Source organism: Equus caballus, chromosome 13, assembly GCF_041296265.1.
Source record: "Equus caballus isolate H_3958 breed thoroughbred chromosome 13, TB-T2T, whole genome shotgun sequence".
NCBI classification, from domain to species: domain Eukaryota; kingdom Metazoa; phylum Chordata; class Mammalia; order Perissodactyla; family Equidae; genus Equus; species Equus caballus.
The window spans coordinates 9,228,476-9,247,194 of record NC_091696.1 but is presented as its reverse complement, the minus strand read 5'-3'; the positions used below and the strand labels follow the sequence as shown (position 1 = coordinate 9,247,194).

The following is an 18,719-nucleotide window of genomic DNA, read 5'->3' as shown; positions in this document are numbered from 1 at the left end:
CTAGATTATCCAATTTGTTGGTATATAGCTTTTCATAGTATTCTCTTATTATATTTTGTATTTCTGAGGTGTCCACTGTAATCTCTCCTCTTTCATTTCTGATTTTATTGATTTGAGCCTTCTCTCTTTTTTTCTTGGTGAGTCTAGCTAAGGGTTTGTCAATTTTGTTTATCTTTTCAAACTCTTGGTTTCATTAATTTTTTCTGTTGTTTTTTAGTCTCTATTTCATTTATTTCTGCTCTGATTTTTATTATTTCCTTCCTTCTGCTGATTTGGCCTTTGTTTGTTCTTCTTTTTTCCAGTACGTTTAGATGCACTTGTAGATTGTTTATTTGGGATTTTTCTTCTTTGTTGAGGTAGGCCTGAATTGCTATAAACTTCCCTGTTAGAACTGCTTTTGCTGTATCCCACAGATTTTGGCATGTCGTATTCTCATTTTCATTTGTCTCCAGGAATTTTTTGATTTCTCCCTTGATTTCTTCATTGACCCAATCATTGTTCAGTAGCATTTTGTTTAGTCTCCAAATTTTTGTGGCTTTTCTGGTTTTCTTCCTGTAGTTGATTTCTAGTTTCATACCCTTGTGGTCAGAAAAGATGCGTGGTTTTATTTCAATCTTCTTATATTTATTGAGATTTGTTTTGTGACCTAATATGTGATCAATCCTGGAGAATGTTCCATGTGTGTTTGAAAAATAATATGTATTCCGTGGTTTGGGGATGGAATGTTCTGTATATGTCTATTAAGTCCATCTAGTCTAATGTGTCCTTTAAGGCCAGTGTTTCCTTACTGATCTTCTGTTTGGATGATCTACCCATTGGTGTAAGTGGAGTGTTAAAGTCTCCTGCTATTATTGTGTTACTGTCTATTTCTCCTTTTACGTCTGTTAATAATTGATTTATATCTTTAAGTGTTCCTATGTTGGGTGCATAGATATTTACAAATGTCATATCTTCTTGCTGGATTGTTCCCTTTATCACCATGTAGTGCCAGTCTTTGTCTCTTGTTACAGTTTTTGTTTTAAGTCTATTTTGTCTGATATAAGTATTGCTACCCTTGCTTTCTTTTCTTTGCCATTTGTATGGAATATATTTTCCCATCCTTTCACTTTCAGTTTGAGAATGTCTTTAGGTCTGAAGTGTGTCTCTTGTATGCAGCGTATACATGGATCTTGTTTTTTATCCAATTGGCCACCCTATGGTATTTGGTTGGAGCATTTAGTCCATTGACGTTTATAGCAGCTATTGATAAATATGTATTTATTGCCATTTTGTTACTTTTTTTCTGAGTGTTTTAGTAGTTCTCCTCTGTTCCTTTCTTTTTCTCTTGCTCTCTTCCCTTGCAGTTTGATGGCTTTCTTTAGTAATATGTTTGATTTCTTTTGTCTTACTTTTTTGCTTACTTATTATAGGTTTCTCATTTGTGATTACCATGAGGATCCTATTTAATATTTTATGTATATAACAGTCTATATTGAGTTGATAGACTCTTTACCTTGACCTCTAAGAGCGCTACTTTTTCACTCTCCTCCTGCCACACTTTATGTTTTTCAAATTATATATAGTCTCTTGTTTAGTGTGTGTCTATCCATTACCCTCTTATCATTGAAATAGGTGATTTTAGTACATTTGTCTTTTAACCTTCATATTGTCTTCACAGGTAGTTGACCTGCTACCTTTACTATATTTTTACCTTTACAAGTGATTTTATTGCCTGGTTTTTGTGTTTTTTTTAAATAATTTTTTAATCTCTATTTGTGGTCATTGCTTTCCCACTTAAATAAGTCCCTTCAGCATTTCTTGTAGAACTGGTTTCTTGGTGATAAACTCCTTTAGTTTTTTGCTTGTCTGGGATGCTCTTTATCTCTCCTTCAATTCTGAATGACAACCTTGATGGATAGAGTATTCTTGGCTGTAGGATAGAGTATTCTTGGCTGTAGGTTTTTTTGCTTTTAGCACTTTAAATATGTTGTGCCATTCTCTTCTCGCCTGTAGGGTTTTGGCTGAGAAGTCCGCTGATAGCCTTATGGGCTTTCCTTTGTATGTCACTTGTGGCCTTTCTCTTGCTACTTTTAGGATTATCTCTTTATCTTTAATTTTGGACATTTTAATTATAATATGTCTTGGTGTGGGCCTCTTCGGGCTTCTCTTGTTTGGAGCTCTCTGTGCTTCCTGTTCTTGGATGTATGTTTCCTTCCTTAGGTTAGGAAAATTTTCATCTATTATTTCTTCAAATAAATTTTCTGCTCGTTTGTCTCTCTCTTCTCCTTCTGGAACACCTATAATCCAAATGCTAGCGTGCTTGATATTGTCCCGGAGTTCCCTTAGACTGTTCTCATTCTGTCTAATTCTTTTTTCTTTTTTCTGTTCAGCTTGTGTGATTTCTTCCAGTCTTTTATCTGGCTCACTGATCCATTCTTCTGCATCCTCTACTCTCCTATTGAGTCCCTTTAGTGAATTTTTCATTTCCAGTATTGTATGCTTCATTTCTGATCGGTTCTTTTTTATATTTTCTAGTTCTTTGCTGATGAGCTCACTGTGTTCATCCCGAATTCTCGCAATATCTGTGACCCTCCTTATGATATTTTGTTTGAACTCTTTGTCTAGTAGGTCGCTTGTTTCTGTTTCATTTAGTCCTTTTTCTGGGGTTTTGTCCTGTTCCCTTGCTTGGAAAGTATTCCTTTGTCTCCTCATTATGCTTCTTTCTCTATGCTTATTTCTATGTATTAGGTGAGTCGGCTACATCTCCTGATCTTGGAGAAGTGGCCTTATGTATGAGATGCCTTATGAGGCCCAGAAGTGTGCTTGCCTCTCATCACCAGTCAAAATGATCTAGGAGTGACTCCTTTGTGGGCTACTTGCATCTTTCTGCTGTGGCAGGGTTGCTCTTACTTCAGGTGCCCAGGGAATCTAGTCTTTCCTTCCCTGGCCAACTGTTTGTAAATCCAGTTTGGGGAGCCTCAGCACCATTAGCTACAAAGTCTGTGAGCACATTCCTCTTTCAGTTTTCCTCTTAATTGGTTGCTAGGCTCAGGGGCTTACAGTTGTGATAGGCTTCAGGCCTACAAGGCTGTTGTCAGTTCTCTTAGGAGTGCAGCTGAGTGGGGCTGGCCTCAGGCATGGGAGCACTCAGTTGTTTCAGGCTTTGGAAGGTGGGGCTTATCCTTTTTATGGCTATTTGTGAAGCACAGGTCTGCTGCTGCTGCTAAGCCTCACCCCCCACAGGACCACACACACCTGTCAACACAGTCTGGTCTGTGTACACTTGCCAACTCCCTGGATTGTACCCTGATGCTGCACAGCAGAGGTCCCTGCCTCTCTACCAATGCCCCCCACAGTTCACCTGGTCCTCACACAGGCCCTGCCCCACAGAGGCAGACACATTCACCTGTCTGTAGAGGATCAAGGCACCCAGTCATTGCAGGCCAAAAAGTACCCTGAGGACTTGCTGTTGGGTGGGGCCGGTCCCTAGGGTGGGCTGCCTGCCCTGGATTAAATCTGTGCTCTACTGGGTGTGGCAGATCCCTGGGCTAACAGGCAAAGGGAAGAACCTCAATGGCGCCCACCTGGGGTCTGTGTCAGCACACCTGGACCAGCTCAGAACAATGGCCCCACCAATGTGTCAGTCTCTGGAGAGGTCCCTCCTCTCATCAAGATACCCCCAGAGCCCACCAGGTGAGTCTCATTTCACCAAAGGACTGTCAGCCTTCTCTCTGGTGATTTTAGTTTCCTGCAATGAGTGAGTTTGTGTGTGGGCCCTTTAAGACCCAGGTCTTTTCGGCTTTTGGCCGACAGCCTTTCTGAGGGTATCCTCGCTGCAGTTAATAGCCAGTGAAGCCAGACAGTAAGACCCTTGTCTCAGTTGGGCTGAGTCTGAAGGATGCTTATAGCAGTATCGGCCACAGCTCCGGACCTCACTCCTCCAGGGAGGGCTACGTACCTTAGGGTGGCTCCCGCCTGGCCAGCTGAGATGCTCCACTGCTCCCAAAGGTGGCTTTTTTCCTCTCCAGCAGGAATTTCTGCCTCTTCTAGCTTAGTCAGGGCTGTCACTTGTTCTGGGTGTTCTTTTTTCCAGTTTTCAGTTTTCTCTCCAGAGTAATTTTTCCAAAAATAGTTGTAACCTGGTTGTGTTCATGGGAGGAGGTGAGTTCAGAGTCTGCTTATGCTGCCATCTTAACGAGATCTCCTGTCAAATTTTTTATTGTTTCAGAAAATAATCCACTTCACAGAGGTCCTTAGACTTATCAACCTGTAACTGAGCACATGCTCAATCATGATTTCAATGGCCTCTTTCTTTCTCGTTAGGTTTGCAAGAGTCTTGTCAGTTTTTTTGTGTTTTTTCCCCTAAATAACCACTTTTTGCATTTATTATTCCTACCACTGTTCTACTTCCTAATAAATTTATTCCAACATAGGTTTTCATCACTTTCTAACTCTGAGTTTCCTTAGGGCTGGCTCCTCTCTGTTTTTGGTACATTTTCTCTGGAAATTGAAAATTTCACTTTTAATATTCTTTGCACCTAAAATAATGAGAGTGTTTACTACTGTGAAGTTAACTTTGAGTGTAGCTTTAGTTTTGTTTTGCTTTTAATATGCATTACTATCAGTTTTATTTTATCTGACATGTTACTATATTTTTTCTTTGATTATATTTTAATTTTTCAATTGAGGAATGGTATTGATATTTTTATTATTAATTTCTAGTAAGAGTGGACAGTGAATTCCATCCACACTGACCTGAAGGTAATATTGGAATTGGATCTTTTTTCTTTGGCTGAATATTTGGTCAATTTTTTATGGTCCATTAAAAGAAGGTACAATCTTTTTCTTGGACTTAAATGTGCATTTAACCTTAAAAGCACATTCTATATACACCAGGTGCTTTGTAGATGTTTTTTCACATATTAAAACAACCATGTTTAAAGGACAAATACTGTTTGTTTCCACTTATACGTCATCTCTAGAGTAATCAAATTCAAAGACACAGAAGGTAGAATGGTGGTTTCCAGGGGCTGGAGGAAGAGGGAATGGTGAGTTAGTGTTTAATGGGGACAGAGTTTTCAGTTTGGGAAGATGAAAACACTCTGGAGATGGATGGTGGTAAGGGTTGCACAACAATGTAAATGTACATAATGCCACTGAACTGTACACTTAAATATGGTTAAAATGGTACATTTTATGTTCTGTGTCTTTTACCACAATTTAAAAATTTTTTTTAATCCTGAGATTTAGCCATTTCATCCCGTGATGAAATGAGGTTCTGTGGTCACAACAGTGATTGGTGGGAGAGTCAGGATTTAAACTGCATGATCTGGACTCTAAGCCTTCAGCATTTCCCCTGTTACTCCCCTCCCTTGTGAGAGCTCCAGAGAGTTGCTCCCCACCCCCAACATTCCCCAAACTAGGGAACAAGATGTGACAGTTTCACCCAGATACTGCCACACCCCCAAGGGAGAATTTGCTTATATCTCATGTCTTTTCAGCCGTCAAGACAACCACCCTGGGCCCTACCACCACTGCTGCCACCACCACTGCCACCACGACCACAGTCGACTGCAGGGACTCAGGGGGCAAGAGGAACTCAGAGTCTCAGTCCCCGAGTCTGGAACCTGTGGTTGGGGTGGCACTGGCCAGTGCTGTGCTGAAAATCACAATTTTGGGACTGATGGTCTACCTCAGGTGGAAGAGAAGGAAAGGTAAGTGGTCCGGAGCCCCGCCCTCTCCCCTAGCTTCCCAGTTGGTGTTTCTCAGAACCCACCTGCATCAGAATGACCCCAGGTGCCCTTAAAAATGCAGATCCCTGCTGGGCTCGAGGTCAGGGGTCATGGGGGAGGATCTGAATCTGCATTTGTAACGGTCTCCTCAAGGGGAGTCTGTGCATGATCAAGTTTGGAGAACCACTGATCAAGACCAGCCCCTCTCCACAATCTGATCATTTTATGCTTCTTGTCTCTTGACTTAATCATTTCTCATCAGTCCTTACTCTTGGTTCACGGGGAGGGGAGGGTCTGCCCTGGAAAGGTAAGGAGAGAGCTGAAGGCACAGGAAGTTGGCTCTGCTCAACAAGTATTGGTTGAGTGCCCATTTTCCAGGGCCTGGCTTATAACTGGAGATAGAAAAATAAATAAATCATAGGCCCTTCTTTCAAGGAACTCAGAAGGAGAAGAAGAAGGAGGTGGAAGCTGGTTCAAGGGCTAATTGCCTCAATTGGAAAGACCTATGCTAGATTGGGACAAAGGAGAGGTGATCAGGGAGGACTTCCCAGAGGAAGTGACACCTTCAAAAAGTCTCAAAGACTAAAAAGGCATTAGCCAGGCAAGTGGTGAGGGTTGGATAGAGGTCACTGTCCATCCAGGGGGAGGAAGCCATTCTGGGACCTATAAGTAGCTCAGTGCTGTGGAGCAGGCAGCAGCTGGAGGAGAGGACCTTGTAAATCATACCAAGAGCCTGTGGTCCAGAGGCAACGTGAAGCAGCAAAGTGGCAACCTCAGCTTCACCTTACAGATACATCAGTCTGTGGTGGAGGGGCCAGAGGTGGGCCAGGCTGGGGTCAGTCTAATGCCCTGGCCGTGCGGATGGAGGGAATGGCCAGATCCTGGAAAAGTTTAAGAGGGGAACCAGTAAGACTTGGTGATGGGCTTGATGTGGGGCAAGGAAGTGGAAATAAGTCCCTTGTTTTCAACGTGGGTGAATGAGGCTATGATGGAACCATCAAGTAAATTAGGAAACAAAAGAGGTCAAGACCATGTTTGGAGAGAACGAAGATTCTCTAGTTTGGGTACTTTGTGTTTGAGATACCTGTGTGGCATCTGAGTAGAGATGTCCATCAGAAATTTGGATGTATGCACTCACAGCCCACAGAGAGGACAGGGCTGGAGGCATTGATTATTTATACCCCAACATCCTCCAAAATGGATTTGAAATTACTTTAAAGAGAATTTGCAACAAGACTAGATTAGCCTTATCAGATACTAAAGCACAGAGGTGATGAGCATAGAATGTGGATATAATTATATATATATATATATATTACTAAACATATATGACTGCCTGCCGTCAATCCTGTCTGACACCCGGGGTGGGCACACCCTGGCACATGGTACTATTATCTTTGCCTCAACTTACTCATCAATAAAATGGGAATAATAATAGTACTTCACTGGAGGTTGTTATGATGATTGAACGTAACGCACTTGGAATAGATTCTGGCACAGAGTAAGCACTAGATGAGCATTAGCACTTATAATTACTAAGCTACAATAATTAAAATGACTTGACACTGTCATATTAATACACAGAAAAGCCAATGGAAGGGAAGAGGAAAACCCAAATACAGGCAGGATGTAAACAGGCCCAAATACATGCAGAATTTAGTAGGTTAAAAGGCAGCGTTTCCAATCAGTGCAGAAATATGGTTAATGTAATAAATGGTGTAGAGGTGGAACAATTGAGTAGCCATCTAAGAAAAAATGATCTCCCTACCTCATAATTTGCACCAAAACAAATTCCATTTATTTTGGAAATCAAAGAATCAGATGAGGAGAAAACTAACCCTAGTGCTAGAAGAAAGCATGTGAGACTATTTTATAACTGTGGAGTGGCGAAGACCATCGTAATTATGAGATAAAACCCACTAGCACCAGAGACCAGAAGTGATAGTGGCTTAAATGACCTTGAGTTAATTTTTTCCCTCATATAAAAGCATCTGGAGGCAGACAGCAGAGGCCACTGTCCCTAGGCACTCAGGCTCCTATGTTTCTGCTCACTGTCCTGGATACTGGCTTCTATCCTGAAGGTTGCCTCATGGTCCAAGACGGCTGCGAGGACTCCAGCCCATTATTTCTGAATCCAGGCAGGAAACAGGAGAAAGGATGAAAGGATAAAAAGCGTATGCCCCAGCTGTCTGTCCTCCTTTTAAAGAGCCTTCCTGAAAGTCCTAGCCACGACTTCCCCTGACATTTTATTGGCTAAAATTTAGTCACACATCCCACATCTATCTGTAGGGGAGCACACTGCCACTACAAATAAAATCCAGATTCTGTAATTGAGTAAGAAGTGAATGGATATTGGGGAAGCAAATAGCATTCTCTGCCATGGGACACATCCAGGATGGGAGATTTGTCAGCTGGGTGTGGCCCAAGGACAGGGAACACAGGAGGCCAAGGAGCTAGTGAGAGCAGGATGGAGAGTGGAGGGCTCAGCAGGGAGCTTGGATAACCTGGAAGAGAGTGGATTATCAAGGGACAAGAGCTCAGTGAGGTCAAAGCACAGGTATAGCAGAGAGAGAGAGAAAGCTGGAAGGAAAGAAAGTTGTAGCATGAAAATGATACCAGCACTTAATATTTAGAGTTCTCAGTGCCAATAAATGAAAAATAAAAGTGCAGGGAATGGCTGAGTGGAGTGGAATTCACTGGAGTGTGTTCAGAGGGTTGTCACCATGCATGATGAGACCTCCAAGATGGTGATGGGTGGTGGAGAGGAGGTCTGTGGACCAGGGGCCCATTCCCTGGGAAATACTGCAGACAGACTTGAGGAGGATGTGGGGGGAGAGGGCACGGGGAGACAGCAGAGGGTCAGTGGAAGATGATGGAGAGGAACGGGCTGCAGTGCAAACACGGATTCCAGTCATGAGGTTCACAAGGTGGCAGAGAAAAACAGCCACAACCCAGAAGGAAAGCACAAGAAGCTGGTTTGTCAGGGCAGGAGTGAGGGGTGCCTGTGACAAGAGGAGGGAAGGAGCGGCCTGGGGGGGCCAGGGTTCGGCAGTGGAAGGAGCAGACTGGGGAATGCAGGGGAGTCCAAGGAAGGGAGAAAGAAACAGAGGGAACGGTTGGGAGAGAGGGCAAGGCAAAGGGGGCGCATGGTGCAGAGAAGAGCTGCTCTCCTCATGTGGTGCTGGGGACAATGGTAGAACAGATGTGGGCGCGGAGTCCCAGGCCCTTCCCAGAGGGGTTTCAGCAGAGCTGCTCGCTGCTCTGGTCTCTCCAAGGATGGTCTCAGAGTAGGATGGAGCAGAGGAGGCAGGAGGAGAGATGCCGTCCGTGGATGGCACACTGACACCCTGTTTGTCCCCCTACAGGTCTGCGGACTAAAGCCAGAACCCCAGACAGGTGAGTGCTTGTCCTCCAAGGTGGGGCGGGGTGGGCAGGGGGCGCTGGTTTGTGAAACAGGGAGTTTCCTATGAGAACAGCAGGAGTAAGCCTTTCACAGCTGCTCCCATCCTGACTCTCCAGTCTGCATCCTCAGGTGTCCGCAACAGGCCAGGCCCTTCACTTCCTGCGGCTCTGTCTCCTAAAGAAAACAAAAAACAAAAACGAAACCCTGAGAACAGTGGACCGAAGGGTCCAGCACTTTCTCTGATTCTTTCCCAGTAATGGCAGAATGCTTCCCCCTCATCCTTCTCTGGTGCCCGCTTTCCTCCGCCTTTAGTCCCCATTTCTGTTTGTCCTTCTGTGCCTCCTGGTTTCTCTCCACGTTGAACACCATGCTTCCCAAACACCTCCACCTCTTCCACGTTCTTCCTCTTTCTGCTTGTCGTCCAGTCTGTCCTTTCCCTGTGACCTGGGTGAAGGGCCACAGATCCTCTGCCTCCAGCTCCTCCGCTGCTGTCTTTTCTCAGAGCAGCTTCCCTCCTCAGCTCCCAGCCTCGCCTCCTCTCCTCTCGCCGGGCTCCCCTTCCATTCTCAGCCCTGGTCCTTCACACCCTCCAACCTCCTTCTCTTCTCCAGCCTCTGTTCCCATTCCCACATTCTCCCTTCACACAGACCTCTCCCTCCTTCCTCTCCCTCCCCTAATCTTGCCACTTGCCTTCCTTGGGTCCCCCCCACCCCCCACTCCATGGCATCTCCTCCCAGGACTAGGGCCTGAGCACCCACCCAGAGGACCTGAGATTAGCTTTGCTGCTTTTCATGCTGTAGATTTTAGGGAGGCAGTGCCAGCAGAGAGGACAGGAGCTCAGCCTGATGATTTCTCCTCTCTGCCCCTTCAATAAAAGCCACGTCACTAGAACAATCCGCCTTCAGTGCGCACTCAGCGACCTCTGCTGGGCTACACTGCAAATTGCTTCTCAGTCCTCTTCCTGGCAGCCTCCTTCTGACCCTACACCACTGCATTCATCTTCTGAGCCTCTCCAGGCAGGTCGCAGAGCCCCCCACAAAGAGAACCACCAGATGCGGGTTTTAACTCCTTCCTGCCCTGCCTCTAGGCACCCTCCTGTTCCCATATAGGGGATCCTTCCAGAACACTGAGGAGAAGTATGAGAATATTGGGAATACAGGTAAGTCCTACCACCATCACTCCCCACTGTCCACCACAGTCTTCCTTCTTCCCCACACACTCCCTACCCACACAGGTGCCCCAGTATTTTCCTCTTTCCTCACCCACCATCCCACACGACTCTGATCCTGACGTAGCAGATAACCTCAGCACTGGAGCCCCCTGCCCATTTCTCTACCCTGGATGCCTTGCCACCTGACCCCAGCAGATCTTAGTTTGTTCCCAGCACAATATACAGGCCCCAAGCTAGACCAGAGATAAGCGGCTCAGACTAGGGCCAGAAAGAATTAAAGGGAAGCTTGGAGAAGGTGGGGTGGAAGGAATAGAGGGATGTGGTATCAGCAGGGCACTCAGGTGTGGGATCGCTGCTCTAAGATGGGGACAGCTCCCCACTTCACTGACCAACCCCCTTCTCTTTCACTGCCCAGGATGACATCATCCTCTACGTCTCCCTTGCCCTCTCCAGCTAGACCTCACCAGCAGCACCTCCCTGCCCCTCTCCCCATGGGAGCCCCCAGGAAGAGACCCTATACTCTACCTTGAAGGTCTAAGGAGTGGACTGAGTGACAAGCTCCTTAGAGTAAGCTCTGCAGAGGGTCTCAGCTTCCAAAAATAACCCTGGCCATACACACGACTCAGAAGCCAGCAGGTGTTGAAGGCCACCAGGGACCTGAGACAGAGCCATCTGCTCCAGTTCCCTCTTCAACTTCCTAGCCTTACCCACCAAAATAAAAGTACCCAGAGAATTTGCCTGAATGCATCTAAGGAGAAAACTGACATCCCCTTCACCTTCTGTCCTTCTCGCCAACAATGAATTCTAATCGATAGCTCACAGCCAAGATCCCTCCTCCAGTACTTTTGTTCAGTGACCGCCTCAGGCCAGGGAACAATAACCCCCAAAATCCCCTGTAGCCAGCCTGGAACTCAAAGACTGCCCCCAGTCGAACCATTCTCCTTCCCTAAGGAAAATAAGTAGCAGGTATCGTGTAAGTGCTTCACAAGCGTCACTTCATTTAAACATCATCAACGACCCTATCTGGTATTAGATGTTCTCACTTGAGGCATGAAAACAAGAACCAGAATGGCCACAGTGCTTTTCCTAAGGCCACATAGCTAGGAGGTGACTGAGCCAAGATTTGAACCCAGTCTCGATGTCCTTCTCCCAGGACTCAGGGGTCACTGCCTTCCCAGCTTCCTATACTGAGCAGGCCTCCCCCAAGAAACAATGATGTGACATGGTGACATGGAGGAGGAGGGAGCAAAGCCAAAAGGAAGCACCTGGTTAGAGATGAACCAAACCAATTAAAACAATAACCCGTTTTATTAACACATAAACTGTGCAACTCCAAATTTAGCCAATTAACCTTGGGGCCAATGAACAGCCCCAGCACTTATCAGCTTCTCAGGGAGCATCTGAGAGGCTGTCCCTCCTGCTCCCAGGGAAGGAGGGTGAGACAGCAGGAAGGAGAAAAGAGCGCACAACTATTCCTCAAAGAAGGCCATGATGAGCTCCTCTGCGTTGTCTCTATGTGGCAGCTCCTCCCGCTGCTCCCGCTCTTTTCCAACATCTTCCGTGAGTTGGTCCAGGTCCAGATCACTGGAGGCTTCATCGTCAGGGAGGAAATTTCCAGCCTCCTGACGTGGTGGCTCCTGAGATCCAGGCCCTCTGTCCACACCGCAGGACAGGCCCTGCGATGAGCTGGTGGGGTCAGGCCCTTTGGCACCATTCTAGCTTCTTTTTCCTCCAAGAAGCTGGTTACCAAGGCCTTGCGTTCAGGAGTTCTGATTTTTTTCTTTCTTAATGAAAAAGTGATGAAACTGAGATTCCTGATAGATCATCTGTTCTTACCTTTTAGAAGGCAAACTCCTTAATTTCTACTCCCAAAAAAGTTTCTGGAAAAGATGACCTTTCTCGGTAGAAAGAATATGGCCTTTGGAGGGAGAAAGATTTGGATTCAAGCTATGGGTCGGCCATATGCTAGACATGGGTCTTAAGCCAATTTTACACCGTTTGAGCTTCAGTCTCCTTATCTTTAAAATGGCTCTAGTTATAGAGATTTTGAAAGAATTAAAGGGAACAAGCATGGAAGTCTTTGTCTACCAGCCCACAGCAACACTCCATAAATGTTAGCTCCTACCTCCTTAACATTCTCCTGTCTCTAGATCAAATCAAATCAGTAACCATTATGTTTCCATTGTGTGTACTGTGTTTATATAAAATGTTCAATGAAAACCCCAAAAAGCAGAAAAGGAGTAGAAGACAAAAACAGGAACAAAGAACAAGGGCAACAAATAGAAAATAATAACGAATATTATAGATATTAATCCAACTATATGAATAATTACTTTGACTGTCGGTCTAAATGCATCAATTAAAACACAGAGATTTCAGATCAGATCAAAAACCATAGCCCAACTACATATTGTCTGCAAGAAACCGAGTTTAAACATAAAGACACATATAGATTAAAAGTAAACGGATGGAGGAAAATATACCGTACCAACACTGATCAAAAGAAGGCAGGAATAGGTATATTAACTTCAGACAAAGAAGACCTCAAAGTAAGAAAGTTATCAGGGGTCAAGAAGGCCATTACATAATGCTAAAGGAGTCAATTCTCCAAGAAGACACAGCAGTTCTTAACGTGTATGCACCTAACAACAGAGTGTCAAACTACATGAGGCAAAAGCTGATAGATCTGCAAGAAGAAATAGCTGAATCCACTATCACAGTTGGAGACTTCAACACCCCTCTCTCAGAAATAGATCCAGCTGGCAGAAAATCAGTAAGGACATAGTTGAACTCAACAACACCATCAATCAACTGGATATAATAGACATCTATAGACTACTTCATCCAACAACAATGGAATACACATTTTTCTTAAGCTCACATGGAACATTCACCAAGACAAACCATATTATAGGCTTCTAAACATACTTCAACAAATTTAAAAGTACAGAAATCATACAATGTCTGCTCTCAGACCACAATGGAATTAAACTGGAAGTCAATAATAGAAAGATAACTGGAAAATTCCAAAATATGTGATGATTAAATAGTATACTTCTAAAATGACACATAGGTCAAAGAAGAAATCACAAGAGAAGTTTGGAAATATTTTGAACTAAATGAAAATAAAAACACAACATATCAAAATTGTGAGATGCAGCAGAAGCAGTGCTGAGAGGAAAGTTTATAGCATGGAGTGCACTTTTTAGAAAGGAAGAAAGAGGGGCTGGCCCCACGGCCGAGTGGCTAAGTTTGTGTGCTCCGCTGCAGGCGGCCCAGTGTTTCGTTGGTTCGAATACTGGGCACGGACATGGCACTGCTCATCAAACCACACTGAGGCAGCATCCCACACGTCACTAGAAGGGCCCCCAACGAAGAATATACAACTATGTACTGGGGGGCTTTGTGGAGAAAAAGGAAAAAATGAAATCTTTAAAAAAAAAAAAGAAAGGAAGAAAGATATAATATCAATAATCCTAGTTTCAATCTTAGGAAACTAGAAAAAGAAGAGCAAATTAAATTCAAAGCAAGCAGAAGAAAAGAACTAATAAGAATTAGAGCAGAAATCGATGAAACTAAAAACAGGAAATCAATAGAGCAAATTAACAAAACAAAAAGATAATTCTTTGAAAAGATCAATAAAATCAACAAACCTCTAGCCAGGCTAACTAAGAAAAGAAGAGAGGGGAGACAGATTACAAACATCAGGAATAAAAGAGGGGATATCACTACAGATCACATGGACATTAAAAGGATAATAAAGGAATATTAGGAAAAACTCTATGCCCACAAATTTGATAACCTAGACAAAATGAACCAACTCCTTGAAAGGCACAATCTGCTAAAACTCACACAACAAGAAAGAGACAATCTGAGTAGGCCTATATCCATTAAAGATATTGAATCAATAATTAATAACCTTCCAAAACAGAAATTACCAAGCTCAGATGGGTTCACTGGTGAATTCTATCAAACATTTAAGGAAAAAATTATACCAATTCTTTACAATCTCTCTCAGAGGCTAGAAGCAGAGAAAATAATTCCTAACTCAAACTATGAGGCCAGCATTACCTTAATATCAAAATCTGACAAACACATTACAAGAAGGAAAAAAAAAACAGATTGTGGGGCTGGCCCGGTGACATGGTGGTTAAGTTCACACATTCCACTTTGGTGGCCTGGGGTTCACCAGTTCAGATCCTGGGTGCAGATATGGCACCACTTGGCAAGCCATGTTGTGGTAGGTGTCCCACATATAAAGTAGAGGAAGATGGGCACGGATGTCAGCTCAGGGCCAGTCTTCCTCAGCAAAAAAGAGGAGGATTGGCAGCAGATGTTAGCTCACGGCTAATCTTCCTGAAAAAAAAAAAACAGATTGTATCCCTCATGAACAGTGATGTACAAATCCTCAAAAAATATTAGAAAATTAAATCCAACAATGTACAAAAAAAAAAATTGTACACCATGTACAAGAAGAAGTTATCTAAGGCATGCAAGTCTGGTTTGCTTTTGAAAATCAATTAATATAACACATAATATCAACAGACTAAAAATGAAAAATCACATGATCATATCAATAGATGCAGAAAAAGCATTTGACCAAGCCTACACCCATTCATGATAAAAAAAAAAAAAAAAAAAACTCCCAGTAAACTAGGAATATAATGGAACTTTCTCAACTTGATGAAGACTATCTACAAAAAACCTACAGCTAACATCATACTTAATGGAGAGAAACTCAAACCTTTCCCACTAAGACCAGGTACAAGGCAAGGATGTCACCTCTCACCACTCTTTTTCAACATTGTACTGGAAGTCCTTGATAATGCAATAAAACAAGAAAAGGAAATAAAATGTCTACAGATTGGGGTAGGATTTCATAAAACTGTCTGTTTGAAGATGATGTGATTGTCCATGTAGAAAAATTGAAAGACTTGACAAAAAAGAATCTCCTGGAACTAATAAATGATTATACCAAGGTTGCAAGAGACAAAGTTATTACATAAAAGTTAATTTCTTTCCTATATACCAACAAGGAACAAGTGGAATTTGAAATTAAAAACACAATACCATTGACACTAGCACCCCCAAAAATGAAATACTTAAGTATAAAACCAACAAAAGGTATACAACATCTATCTGAGGAAGATTACAAAACTCTGATGATTGAAATCAAATAAGAACTAAAGAAATGGAGAGGTAATTCATGTTCCTGGATAAGAAGACTCAAGATCACCAAGATGTCAGTTCTTACCAACTTGATCTATAGGTTCAATGCAATCCCAATAAAAATTCCAGCAAGTTATTTTATGAACATTGACAAACTTAATCTAAAGTTTACACAGAGAAGCAAAAGACCCAGAGTAGCCAACACAATATTGAAGTACAAAGTTGGAGGACTGACCCTAGCCAACGTCAAGACTTACAACAAAGCTACAGTAATCAAGATGGTGTGGTATTGATGAAAGAATAGACAAGTAGATCATTGGAACAGAATGGAGAGCCCAGAAATAGATCCCCATAAATATAGTCAACTGATCTTTGACAAAGGAACAAAGGGAGTATAATGGAGCAAAGATAGTCTCTTCAACAAATGGTCCTAGCAAGGACAACAGGATGGTCACATGCAAAAAAAAAAAAAAATGAATCTAGAACACAGATCTTACATTCTTCACAAAAATTAACTCAAAATGGATCATAGATCTAAATGTAAAATTCCTAGAAGATAACATAGCAGAAAACCTAAATTACCTTGTATGGGATGACTTTTTAGTTCTTTTTCTTTCTCCCCAAGGCCCAGTACATAGTTGTATATCCTAGTTGTAAGTTCTTCTAGTTCTTCTATGTAGGACACCACCACAGCATGGCTTGATGAACAGTGTGTACATTTGCACCCAGGATCCGAACCGGCGAACCACAGGCTGTCAAAGTGGAGTGCATGAACTTAACCACTGTGCAACCAGGCCAGCCCCTGGTGATATCTTTATAGATAAAACACCAATGAAATACATGCAACACTAATGATCCATGAAGTAAATAATTAATAAGCTGGACTTCATTAAAACTAAAAACTTCTACTCTGCAAAAGACAACATCAAAAGAATTAGAAGACAAGTCACAGACTAGGAGAAAGTATTTGCAAAAGACACAACTGGTAAAGCACCTGTTATCCAAAATACACAAACAACTCTTAAAACTCAACAATAAGAAAACAATCCAATTTAAAAATGGGCCAAATTCTTTAACAGACACCTCACCAAAAAATATATAAAGATGGCAAATAAGCATGTGAAATGATGCTCCACATCCTATATCATTAGAGAAATGCAAATTAAAACAACAATGAGAGGCACTACACATCTATTAGAATGGCCCAAATCCAGAATACTGACCACACCAAATGCTGGCCAGGATGTGGAGCAACAGGAACTCTCATTCATTGCTGATGGGAATGAAAAATGGTACAGCCACTTTGGAAGACAGTTTGATGGTTCTTATAAAACTAAACATACTCTTACCATAAGATCCAGCTATCACACTCATTGGTATTTACCCAAAGGAGTTTAAAACTTATATCCACACAAAAACCTGTGCACTGATATTTATAGCAGTTTTGTTCACAATTTGCAAAACTTGGAAGCAAACAAGATGTCCTTCAGGAGGTGAATGGGTAAATAAACTGTTTACATTCAGACAATGGAATATTATTTGGCACTGGAAAGAAATGAGGTAGCAAGCTATGATAAGACATGGAGGAATCGTAAATGTATATTACTAAGTGAAAGAAGCCAATCTGAGAAGGCTATATACTGTTTGATTCCAACTATATGACATTCTGGAAAAGGAAAAACCATGGAGACAATAAAAATATCACTGATTGCTGGGGACAGGGGTTGCCAGTGGGGTGGAAATGAATAGACAGAGCACTGAGGATTTTTAGAGCAATGCCAATACTCTATATGATATTATAATGATGGATATATATCATTATACATTTGTCCAAACCAATGGAATACACAACACCAAGAGTGAACCTCAGGTAAACTACGGTCTTTAGGTGATTATGACGTGTCACTGTTAAAGAATATACCATCCTAGTGAGTGACATTGATAATAATGGGGGCGGGGGGTGCTATGTATGTGTAGAGGCAGGGGATATATGAGAAATATCTGTACTTCTCTCCCAATTTTCTTGTAAACCTAAAACTGCTCAAAAAGATACAATCTTTTAAAAAAACTATCAGAAATTTAAACAGTCAGTAGTTATTTGATATATGAAGGAATTACTGGTATTTTCTTGAAGTCTCATGATGGTATTGTAGTTATTTTTTTTAAAGGTTTTTTAGTATACACTGCGTATAACAAGCACACTAAATACACAAAATACAATGTACATCTAAGTATACATGGTGTATGCGTACTGAAATGTTCCAGATAAAATAATATGATTTCTGGAATTTGCTTTAAAATGATATGTGCTTCCACACCTAACTGAACTAGAGAAAAAAGAACAAATGAAGCCCAAAGTCAGCAGAAGGAGAGAAATAATAAAAATCAGAGCAGAAATAAATACTATTGAAATGAAAAAGGCAGTAGAAAGGATCAATGAGACAAAGAGCTGGTTTTTTGAGAAGATAAATAAAATTGACAAACCACTAGCCAGACTTACAAAGAAAAAAAGGGAGAAAGCTCAAATAAACAAAATCAGAAATGAGCGAGGAGAAATAACAATAGACTCTGCAGAAATACAACAGAGTATAAGAGAATACTACAAAAAACTATATGCCAACAGAATGGATAACCTAGAGGAAATGGATAAATTCTTGGACTCCTACAATCTCCCAAAGCTCACTCAAGAAGAGGCAGACAATTTGAACAGACCAATCACAAGGAAAGAGATTGAAACAGCAATCAAAAACATCCCAAAGAATAAAACCCCAGGACCAGATGGCTTTCCTGGGGAATTCTACCAAACTTTCAGAGAGGATTTAATACCTATCCTTTTCAAGCTATTCCAAAAAATTAGGGAAGATGGAACACTTCCTAACACATTCTATGAGGCCAACAGCACGCTGATACCAAAACCTGACAAGGACACCACGAAAAAAAAGAACTATAGGCCAATATCACGATGAACATAGATGCAAAAATTCTAAACAAAATTTTGGCAATCAGAATTCAGCAATTCATCAAAAGAATCATACATCAGGATCAGGTGGGATTCATACCAGGGACACAGGGATGGTTCAACATCCGCAAATCAGTCAACGTGATACACCACATCAACAAACTGAGGAATAAAAACCACATGATCATCTCAATAGATGCAGAGAAGGCATTTGACAAGATCCAACAGCCATTTATGATAAAAACTCTGAACAAAATGGGCATAGAAGGAAACTACCTCAACATAATAAAGGCCATATATGACAAA

The 18,719-nt window shown here is 42.2% G+C and overlaps 1 protein-coding gene across 12 annotated transcripts in view; it reads left to right on the top strand.

Moving 5' to 3' along the window:
* Positions 1-18,719, top strand: part of LOC111776188 (paired immunoglobulin-like type 2 receptor beta) — a 47,699-nt gene that overhangs the window by 12,504 nt on the left and 16,476 nt on the right. For 4 of the 12 annotated variants that reach the window (XR_011424261.1, XR_011424260.1, XR_011424262.1 and 1 more), the window contains exons 3-4: positions 5,481-5,693; positions 9,077-9,107. Coding sequence is in view for 2 of the 12 variants with exons in the window: in XM_023655322.2 (XP_023511090.1) it covers positions 5,481-5,693; positions 9,077-9,107 (244 nt within the window). In the remaining 10 variants the exon portion in view is untranslated. Of the gene's footprint in view, positions 1-5,480; positions 5,694-9,076; positions 9,108-9,991; positions 10,274-10,700; positions 12,416-18,719 lie in introns of those variants that run through there. The other 8 variants (XR_011424266.1, XR_011424265.1, XR_011424268.1 and 5 more) reach the window with 6 other exon arrangements.